General features: G+C 50.0%; 1 protein-coding gene across 1 annotated transcript in view; it reads right to left on the minus strand.

The window, feature by feature from the left end:
• The window catches only part of TAPT1 (transmembrane anterior posterior transformation 1), a 40,795-nt gene extending 33,986 nt beyond the window's left edge, over window positions 1-6,809 (minus strand). The window contains exon 1 of the mRNA XM_068131857.2: window positions 6,505-6,809. Within this exon, the coding sequence (XP_067987958.2) occupies window positions 6,505-6,667 (163 nt within the window). The 5' untranslated portion in view covers window positions 6,668-6,809. The remainder of the gene's footprint in view (window positions 1-6,504) is intronic.
• Window positions 6,810-11,935: the final 5,126 nt, after the last annotated feature.

Consider the following 11,935-nt stretch of genomic DNA (forward strand, 5'->3'; position numbering starts at 1 on the left):
TACAATCAGACAAGAGGGAGCAAGATACCACGATTATATAAAAGGGGGTGCCTTTGCATGGTTGGGAAACACATTTGGAGGGGTGGTAGCTAAGATACTCCAATATTTGTTTGTTGGTTTAGTAGTTATATTGGCAATTGTTTTAGTGGTGGCTTGCTTGAAAGCCTTAGTGACGGTGTGTTTGAATAAGGTAACCAACAACACGATGATAACGCATGAAGTGACAAATGAGGAAAGAAATGTGGAACCAGAAAAGGAAGACTTTTATGGCGACATAAATACTGAGATTAAAAGATTAAATCAAGTGATGTTGCAAATGAAACAGTAGAATTAAGATAATGGCATAACGACAATGTTATGAGTTGTGTCAATTACAATATCAGTGAACTCATATCACCACGAGTGACACACTGTTAGAAAAAAAAAAAAAAAAGAGGGAAAAGAAAAAGTGGAGAGGAATTATGGTAATAATACATTATGTTTAATTTGTTGATTTGGGAAAATTGTTGTTGGGAATTAGGTATTCCCGTTTGTGATTGTAATCATATACAATTTATTTTCTTAGAGTAGTGCTAAAATACCTGCATGAGTTAATTTTTGAAATATATTAACCTGAAAGCAATTGTGGATGCTATTCTTAGTTTAGTAATAAAATACATACCTGATTGAATATTATTTGTGTGACGCATATAAATGAATATAACTTTTGTGTTAAGGAAAAACAACAAATTGTTGAATGTGAAACTGTCGGAAGATATACATGATTATGCTGATTTCATGGTAAGATGTACCCTATCTGATTCAGTGTGTGCGGAAAGCAGATTCAGATGTGACTGAGCATAAGGATAAGACGAGATCACATTTTGAAGGGAGTGCTAACGGAATTGGGAAGAAGTTCGAGAAAGAAAATTTGTGGCTAAAAAATGAAGTTAATCATGGCATACACCCTCTTTCTCAAAGAATGATGAAGACATTCTCCCGTGTAACTTGGAGATGAATGCTTACCTTCACCAAGGAAATTAATGTGACCATTTGCCTGGATCACACTGCAACATATGAAAGAAAGGCGATCACTTACTCTTGTTTGAAGGCTTCGAACATTCACCACATCAGAAGTTGCAGGATAACGACATTTTACCTGCAACCTCTGTGAAATGCGGGGACATATGTTATTACTTCACCAACGTCCGGGGAACCAGCATGGAGCTGCAAAAAACGGCTGTGCCCTTGTCACAACAGCTGTGCACGATTCTGCTGGTTGCTCCTGGTAAGGACCATGAATGACCTGAACACCATGGTCCCAACATCATTGTGGATGCATCCGGCATCCCTGTTCCACATCTTGCTGGCCAATCAACATCACACCAATACTTGCTGCCCACTCACAATGAGGGAGGAGGCAAGTCGACTACAACTGGGTGAAGGCCTTGTTCAGGAATTACTCAAAAAGTGGCAAGAATGCTACAAGGAGAGCAGGGTCAGTCTATGGCTCCGCAATGTTACCACAACAGCGAAATCCTACACGAAGTAGTGCAGGAGCTATGAAGACATTAGGAGAAAATGTTTCATACCAGGATTCAAACACAAGTGATCAGCCCTTCCTTTCAAACAAAGTCAACATTTGTGTGGAGGCAAACGTTTTTGCCAGATGGTGCAGATGCTTTACAAAACTTGAAAATGAAGTGAAATTGTTGTATCTTGGTGATGGTGAAGTGTTGTTTTGAAAATATATTTGTGATGCAAATGCAATAGATTGAACGATATGGAAGGAGTCAATGACCAACGAAATGTTTTGTGATTCTTGCAGGATGACGGTGTATGCCCAAGGGAATTTGATTACCAAAGTGATTGATTATTTACTTATACTTGTAATGATGTTTACTTGTAGTGATTGATTATTTACTTATACTTGTAATGATGTTTACTTGTAGTGATTGATTGTTTACTTATATTGATGTTTAGATTAATGGTTAATATAAACAAAAAACAAAAAGATGAGGGAATTGTGGAAGTGTAACTCAGTGTAACTTATTAATTGGCACTGGTAACTTATTAATTAACACTGGTAACGAAGCAGATACATTTTACCTGCAAACTCTGTGAAAGACGAGTTCGTAAATGAGTGTCAGGAATGTGCCCGAACATGATAATCTCTTGTCCACCTGGTCACAGCCCCTGGCTGGAACACCCCCCTATCGTTTGGTAAACGGAACTCACAGCAGGAGGGGAGCGAGCTGATGCCAGGACTTGGAACATGCATGACCTCGGGGCATTAGCGGAGAAAGGATTAACGGTCAGCGGACAGGGGATTAAGTCCAGTTTGTCCATAAAAACGAGAGCAAACGTTGAGTCGAGGACTTGTTACCAGGAGCTCTGACCAACGGGAGTGGCGGAGGAACATCGGCCGAACGAGAAGAACCACATGCGAAAAGAGTTAACTTGGTCCATTGAATTAAGCGGTATTATTTGGTAAATGGAATGAAGTGAATAACCAGTTAATAAACGAGACCTTTTGTAAAACCTGTGTCCGGTCATTGGAGTCTTGAGTCCCCCGCTACAAATTCCTCTACACACCCCAAATAGACATAGCCCCCTCTCCTTCCCCCATCACACAGAGCCTCCTCTCCTTCCCCAACCACACAGAGCATCCTCTCCTTCACACACCACACAGAGCCTCCTCTCCTTCCCCAACCACACAGAGCATCCTCTCCTTCACACACCACACAGAGCATCCTCTCCTTCACACACCACACAGAGCATCCTCTCCTTCACACACCACACAGAGCATCCTCTCCTTCACACACCACACAGAGCATCCTCTCCTTCACACACCACACAGAGCATCCTCTCCTTCACACACCACACAGAGCATCCTCTCCTTCACACACCACACAGAGCATCCTCTCCTTCACACACCACACAGAGCATCCTCTCCTTCACACACCACACAGAGCATCCTCTCCTTCACACACCACACAGAGCCTCCTCTCCTTCACACACCACACAGAACACCCTCTCCTTCCCCCACCACACAGAGCCTCCTCTCCTTCCCCCACCACACAGAGCACCCTCTCCTTCCCCCACCACACAGAGCCTCCTCTCCTTCCCCCACCACACAGAGCATCCTCTCCTTCCCCCACCACACAGAGCACCCTCTCCTTCACACACCACACAGAGCCTCCTCTCCTTCCCCCACCACACAGAGCCTCATCTCCTTCCACTATCACACAGAACACCCTCTCCTTCCCCCACCACACACAGCACCCTCTCCTTCCCCCACCACACAGAGCATCCTCTCCTTCCCCCATCACACAGAGCACCCTCTCCTTCACACACCACACAGAGCCTCCTCTCCTTCCCCCACCACACAGAGCACCCTCTCCTTCCCCCATCACACAGAGCACCCTCTCCTTCCCCCATCACACAGAACACCCTCTCCTTCACACACCACACAGAGCAACCTCTCCTTCACACACCACACAGAGCAACCTCTCCTTCCCCCACCACACAAACCACCCTCTCCTTCACACACCACACAGAGCATCCTCTCCTTCCCCCATCACACAGAGCACCCTCTCCTTCACACACCACACAGAGCAACCTCTCCTTCACACACCACACAGAGCAACCTCTCCTTCCCCCATCACACAAACCACCCTCTCCTTCACACACCACACAGAGCAACCTCTCCTTCCCCCACCACACAAACCACCCTCTCCTTCCCCCACCACACAGAGCATCCTCTCCTTCCCCCATCACACAGAGCACCCTCTCCTTCACACACCACACAGAGCCTCCTCTCCTTCCCCCACCACACAGAGCACCCTCTCCTTCCCCCATCACACAGAGCACCCTCTCCTTCCCCCATCACACAGAGCACCCTCTCCTTCCCCCATCACACAGAGCACCCTCTCCTTCCCCCATCACACAGAACACCCTCTCCTTCACACACCACACAGAGCACCCTCTCCTTCCCCCATCACACAGAGCACCCTCTCCTTCCCCCATCACACAGAACACCCTCTCCTTCCCCCACCACACAGAGCACCCTCTCCTTCCCCCACCAAACAGAACACCCTCTCCTTCACACACCACACAGAGCACCCTCTCCTTCCCCCATCACACAGAGCACCCTCTCCTTACCCCATCACACAGAACACCCTCTCCTTCCCCCACCACACAGAGCCTCCTCTCCTTCCCCCACCACACAGAGCACCCTCTCCTTCCCCCATCACACAGAGCACCCTCTCCTTCCCCCATCACACAGAGCACCCTCTCCTTCCCCCATCACACAGAACACCCTCTCCTTCACACACCACACAGAGCACCCTCTCCTTCCCCCATCACACAGAGCACCCTCTCCTTCCCCCATCACACAGAACACCCTCTCCTTCCCCCACCACACAGAGCACCCTCTCCTTCCCCCACCAAACAGAACACCCTCTCCTTCACACACCACACAGAGCACCCTCTCCTTCCCCCATCACACAGAGCACCCTCTCCTTACCCCATCACACAGAACACCCTCTCCTTCCCCCACCACACAGAGCCTCCTCTCCTTCCCCCATCACACAGAACACCCTCTCCTTCCCCCACCACACAGAGCACCCTCTCCTTCCCCCATCACACAGAGCACCCTCTCCTTCCCCCATCACACAGAACACCCTCTCCTTCCCCCACCACACAGAGCACCCTCTCCTTCCCCCATCACACAGAGCACCCTCTCCTTCCCCCACCACACAAACCACCCTCTCCTTCACACACCACACAGAGCACCCTCTCCTTCCCCCATCACACAGAACATCCTCTCCTTCCCCCACCACACAGAGCACCCTCTCCTTCCCCCATCACACAGAACACCCTCTCCTTCCCCCATCACACAGAACACCCTCTCCTCCCCCATCACACAGAACACCCTCTCCTTCCCCCACCACATAGAGCACCCTCTCCTTCCCCCATCACACAGAGTACCCTCTCCTTCCCCCACCACACAGGACACCCTCTCCTTCCCCCACCACACAGAGCACCCTCTCCTTCCCCCATCACACAGAACACCCTCTCCTTCCCCCATCACACAGAACACCCTCTCCTTCCCCCATCACACAGAACACCCTCTCCTTCCCCCATCACACAGGACACCCTCTCCTTCCCCCACCACACAGAGCACCCTCTCCTTCCCCCATTACACAGAACACCCTCTCCTTCCCCCATCACACAGAACACCCTCTCCTTCCGCCATCACACAGGACACCCTCTCCTTCCCCCACCACACAGAGCACCCTCTCCTTCCCCCACCACACAGAGCACCTTCCCCTACCACACAGAGCACCCTCTCCTTCACACAGAGCCCCTCTCCTTCCCCCACCACACAGAGCTCCCTCTCCTTCCCCCACCACACAGAGCTCCCTCTCCTTCCCCCACCACACAGAGAACTCTCTCCTCCCCCCATCACACAGAGCACCCTCTCCTTCCCCCACCACACAGAGCACTCTCTCCTCCCCCCATCACACAGAGCACCCTCTCCTTCCCCCATCACACAGAGCCCCCTCTCCTTCCCCCATCACACAGAGCACCCTCGCCTTCCCCCACCACACAGAGCACCCTCTCCTTCCCCCACCACACAGAGCACCCTCTCCTTCCCCCACCACACAGAGCACCCTCTCCTTCCCCCACCACACAGAGCACCCTCGCCTTCCCCCACCACACAGAGCACCCTCGCCTTCCCCCACCACACAGAGCACCCTCTCCTTCCCCCACCACACAGAGCACCCTCGCCTTCCCCCACCACACAGAGCACCCTCGCCTTCCCCCACCACACAGAGCACCCTCTCCTTCCCCCACCACACAGAGCACCCTCGCCTTCCCCTACCACACAGAGCACCCTCTCCTTCCCCCACCACACAGAGCACCCTCGCCTTCCCCCACCACACAGAGCACCCTCGCCTTCCCCCACCACACAGAGCACCCTCGCCTTCCCCCACCACACAGAGCACCCTCTCCTTCCCATAGAGCACCCTCTTCTCCCCCCCATCACACAGAGCACCCTCTCCTTCCCCCGCCACACAGAGAATCCTCTCCTTCACATCGAGCACCCTCTTCTCCCCCCCACCACACAGAGAACTCTCTCCTTCCCATAGAGCACCCTCTTCTCCCCCCCATCACAGTCACACAGAGCACCCTCTCCTTCCCCCACCACACAGAGAATCCTCTCCTTCACATCGAGCACCCTCTTCTCCCCCCTCAAAACAGAATGGTAACAGTAATGTATATGTCCCAATCCCATAAACGTGCGAAACGCCATATACTGTACCTTGCAGAATCCCACTATCATTATGAACCTTGACCGGTCACCGTGGGCCTCGTTCTACGTCTGTGGCTGTTAAACTCCGTTACCAAGTTACCATTCACCTCTCGTCAGGTACTCTCCACCTGACCATCGCGCAGTTCACCAAATGCCGAGCGATCCGATCCGTTCATGGCAACAACACGATGTGGATTTCTCACCTTCCCGTGGACCTGCATCCCGTTGTCCCAGGGTCTCTGGAGGCGGCTTTCTGTCTCCCAAGCTCCCGGTCCATTTGTGTTCAGCCTCACGACCTTTCTCTTTCAAATCCTGCAATTGTGTAACCTCGTCACCGTGAGGTAAATCCCGATGTTCAGCCGCCATAACAAGGAAATTATTCACCTCTCCGCCCTATTCCGTCTCTAAGATCATTATTATTAATATTATTATTATTAATAGGAGTATTATTATTTGAAATATTATTATTATTATTATTATTCGTTTTTGTCAACTATCCGACCTCTTGCTCGTCCATGTATTCTTCTTCTTCTTCAGCTATGACATTTCCATTACTTCTTCCGTTTCAAATCTAGACTTCTTCTTCCTCGTATACCGCTTCTTCTTCTTCACAAATTACTCCTCGGCACTTGCGGCCTTGTCCTCTCATATATTCGTCAGTTTTAGCTTCGACTACTAAATCTTCTTCTTCTTCTTCTTTTGGTATCGATCCTTCTGTTTCAGTTATCCGACCTCTTGTTATCTTCGTATTCTTCAAATATCCGACCTATGCTACCAATCTATATATATAAAACACAGTGTGTGTGTGTGTGTGTGTGTGTGTGTGTGTGTGTGTGTGTGTAATGTTACGGGTAGACTCCTAAACGGAGAGGCTCACGTACTTGATATTTGGCACAGACATGGCCATTGAGCCTGGTAAGAACATGGCCGACCAAAAAATTTATTTCATAATATTTTTTTCCCATATTTTTACCTCAGCGCATTTCAGCGAGGAATATTATGCACCGAATCTGACCGGTGGCAGAGCAGTGCGCTGATTCGCTCAGAGCGATCACGTGATGTTCCTTGCCGCCATTAACTCAGTTACGCGTTCACACATATTTCAGAGCGAAAAGCGATTGCGTTTTTTCACATTTCAGCGAGGAACATTGCCATTCACACCACATAGGTTTTTCTTTCTTTCATTTTTAGATCCATATTTTTTATCAGAGAATCTGAATCGGTGGCAGAGCAGCGCGCTGATTCGCTCATTGATAACGATCACGATCATGTGATGACGTGATCACGAATGATGTTCGTGACGCAATCACGTGATGTTCCTTGCCACCAGCAAGTAGCATAGATTTTATTTTAGCATGATTAGCATTTAGCATGATTTAGCATGATTTAGCATAGATAGTAGCATGTTTCACATAGATTTTTTTTCAGCGAGGAATATTATACACGGATTCTGACCGGTGGCAGAGCAGCGCGCTGATTCGCTCAGAGCGATCACGTGATGTTCCGAATAAGCACAATCAATTGAGTGTGCCGCATGAGTCTGCGATAAGTGTTTAAAGTAAAGTTAAAAAAAAAAAAAAAAAATGTTAACGTGCCGTTGTTAGCCTATTCATGTATAGTTTGTGTTGTATTTAGCTGTGGCTGAGCTAAGATGTAGCTGAACTTCAGAGTCGTTGACTCTGGTATCCTTTGACCTCTTAATCACCTTGCTCCATTGGGACAAATCCAGGTAATAAGCGCATCGGCAGGTAAATCCACCGGAGCGAGGTGAAACACCTCTCAGGTTGAAATAATGTGAGTTATTCCATCCCCGCCGCCAGTTGGCTTCACTTTTCACGGAGTATGAGCGTTCTATATATTTTCATTTCAGTGCGCCCGACTCGCTCACGTACTTGATTTATGGCATAGACATGGCCATTGGGCCTTCACGGTGTAATTTGTGCGAGGCTTTTGTCCGAGTGAGCTTGAGTCGAGAGGGCGAATGTACGGGTTGGGAATGTACGGGTCTCCCTTCCCCCACCCGGCAACGCCGGTACTGGAGGGCGTCACAGGATCGGTGAGTCTCCAAAATCCGCTTCGTGCTGTTGCGAAGATTCAGGACGATGTCGCGATTGTTGTGCTGCTCTCCGACCATGAGAACTGCAACGTCATTGTTGACTGGCCCTCCCCTTCCCTCCCCCTTCCCCTCCACCCCCTCCCCTTCCCCTCCCCTTTTCCCCCTCCCCCTCCCTTTTCCCCCTCCCCCTCCCTTTTCCCCATCCCTTTTCCCCCGCCCCCGCCCCCTTCCCCTCCCCCTTCCCCCTTCCCCTCCCCCCTTCCCCCTACCCCTCCCCTCCTCCTCCCCTCTCCCCCTCCCCCTCCCCTCTCCCCCCTCCCCTCCCCTCCCCCTCCCCCCTCTCCTCTCCCATCCCTCCCCCTCCCCCCCTCCCCCCTCTCCTCCCCCCCTCCCCCCTCTCCTCCCCCTCCCCCCTCTCCTCCCCCTCCCCCCTCCCCTCCCCCCTCTCCTCCCCCTCCCCCCTCTCCTCCCCCCTCTCCTCCCCCTCCCCCCTCTCCTCCCCCTCCCCCCTCTCCTCACCCTCCCCCTCCCCCCTCCCCCCCTCTCCTCCCCCTCCCCCCCTCTCCTCCCCTCCCCCCCGTTCTCCTCCCCTCCTCTTCCCCCTCCCCTCCCCCGCCCGGCAATGCCGGGTACTTCTGCTAGTATTATTCTATTATTCTAATTCATTCCTTCGCCATGCACATGTCGACTTTCTATAAACATTCTTCATCAAATTCAAAATTGTTTTCCAATACTAGTTTCCATTAACGTCTCTTTCACTATTACACAAATACTATCATGGATATAAATACATTTATTATAAGATTCAAAGAATGATTTAAGTTTTATGACGTTTTCAGAACCGTGAGGAGCGAGAGCTCAAGTACCTATTGGTACTTATTGGTAGCGGGTGAAGGCACCTGATACATGTTATTCTTTAAATGTTTGTCACTTTAAAAAACATTTCATGTAAATTATGATATATTTAGTACATATACCTGAGCTATTGTTTTAAAAATAAAATTGAAACAATGTGTTTAAATACAATTGAAACAGTGAGACAATGACACTGGCAGTGGCACAGTGAAACTATGGTAACGTCAATACAATAAACAATAATGTTTTAACATTGTACTCATGGCATGATTGAAACTTTAGTCCCTTGCACATCCACCACCACTAACCCTAACATCGGCACACCTGAGTGCTGCCTTGACACATTTGCAACTAGAACGGTACTCAGAGAGCATACCTCCACCTGGTTGGCCATATCACTCAATGACTTCAAAATGAACGGCTTAAGTGAACGTCACGGCCAACGTTAAGTGAACAATCACTTAAAAAATTAAATAATTAATCATATCCGAATCCATATTCAGATCTTCACCAAAATCGAATCCGTTTGTCCTTGTCACACCCCGAACCTGTCCACCACGTTTCGTCCAAATTTGTCCACAGCTTTTTGAGATATCCTGCTATGTATCGTGTTTATCCCAATCCAGCCAACACAACACCGTTGGACCACCGTCAGCACTTACGTTGGACCAACGTCAAAAACAACCACCCAGCCAACATCGGCCCGACGAAGTTCGACTACATGGGGTCCCAGTCGTAAGTAAGTCCCAGTCGACTATATGGGGGGGGGGGGGGGGGGGCGGCCTTTGAAGGGAGGGTGGCACAACGTTGTTGGGCCAACGTCAAAAAAAGGTTGGGTCGACGTAACTTTTCCCCGTTGGGCCAACAGTGGTTCGACATTGGAAGGGAGTGCTGTCCCACCATTGCGCCAACGTTAATCAGACGTTTTAGGGAGTGCTGTCCCACCATTGCGCCAACGTTAATCAGACGTTGTAGGGAGTGCTGTCCCACCATTGCGCCAACGTTAATCAGACGTTGTAGGGAGTGCTGTCCCACCATTGCGCCAACGTTAATCAGACGTTTTAGGGAGTGCTGTCCCACCATTGCACCAACGTTAATCAGACGTTGTAGGGAGTGCTGTCCCACCATTGCGCCAACGTTAATCAGACGTTGTCGGGAGTGCTGTCCCACCATTGCGCCAACGTTAATCAGACGTTGTCGGGAGTGCTGTCCCACCATTGCGCCAACGTTAATCAGACGTTGTAGGGAGTGCTGTCCCACCATTGCGCCAACGTTAATCAGACGTTGTAGGGAGTGCTGTCCCACCATTGCGCCAACGTTAATCAGACGTTGTAGGGAGTGCTGTCCCACCATTGCGCCAACGTTAATCAGACGTTTTAGGGAGTGCTGTCCCACCATTGCGCCAACGTTAATCAGACGTTGTAGGGAGTGCTGTCCCACCATTGCGCCAACGTTAATCAGACGTTGTAGGGAGTGCTGTCCCACCATTGCGCCAACGTTAATCAGACGTTGTAGGGAGTGCTGTCCCACCATTGCGCCAACGTTAATCAGACGTTGTCGGGAGTGCTGTCCCACCATTGCGCCAACGTTAATCAGACGTTGTAGGGAGTGCTGTCCCACCATTGCGCCAACGTTAATCAGACGTTGTCGGGAGTGCTGTCCCACCATTGCGCCAACGTTAATCAGACGTTTTAGGGAGTGCTGTCCCACCGTTGGGACAACGTTAATCAGACGTTTTAGGGAGTGCTGTCCCACCATTGGGCCAACGTTAATCAGACGTTTTAGGGAGTGCTGTCCCACCGTTGGGACAACGTTAATCAGACGTTTTAGGGAGTGCTGTCCCACCGTTGGGCCAACGTTAATCAGTTGTTGTAGGGAGTGCTGTCCCACCGTTGGGCCAACGTTAATCAGACGTTTTAGGGAGTGCTGTCCCACCGTTGGGACAACGTTAATCAGACGTTTTATGGAGTGCTGTCCCACCGTTGGGCCAACGTTAATCAGAGGTTTTATGGAGTGCTGTCCCACTGTTGGGACAACGTTAATCAGACGTTTTCGGGAGTGCTCTCCCACCGTTGGGCCAACATGAATCAGTTGTTGTAGGGAGTGCTGTCCCACCGTTGGGCCAACGTTAATCAGTTGTTGTAGGGAGTGCTGTCCCACCGTTGGGACAACGTTAATCAGACGTTTTATGGAGTGCTGTCCCACCGTTGGGCCAACGTTAATCAGAGGTTTTATGGAGTGCTGTCCCACTGTTGGGACAACGTTAATCAGACGTTTTCGGGAGTGCTCTCCCACCGTTGGGCCAACATGAATCAGTTGTTGTAGGGAGTGCTGTCCCACCATTGGGCCAATCTATATATAGATTATATATCTATATATAATCCATATATAGATTTGTTGTGCAATTGAAGTATATTGTACTCGTGCAAGTTGTTATTCTTGTGTGACATTAATACAATACTTGGTTTTGGTATTGATTGATTGGTGTGGTTTCACCATTGGTCATTGGCACACATAATAGCACATCTTTCTGCCGTGACTCCTTTCGGGGCTCGGAGGTACACCGTGACCGGGGTTTGGGGAGGAGCACGTAACACTAATCATTTCGATTTTGGTGAAGATCTGAATATGGATTCAGCACGGAAGTATATAATAAACCTGGAGAGCCAATTGGCCACCTCGCAGCATTAGCCGCCGTGAAGCCACCGGAAATAGTCTGGCGG

Source organism: Myxine glutinosa, chromosome 12, assembly GCF_964187855.1.
Source record: "Myxine glutinosa chromosome 12, kmMyxGlut1.1, whole genome shotgun sequence".
NCBI lineage: Eukaryota > Metazoa > Chordata > Myxini > Myxiniformes > Myxinidae > Myxine > Myxine glutinosa.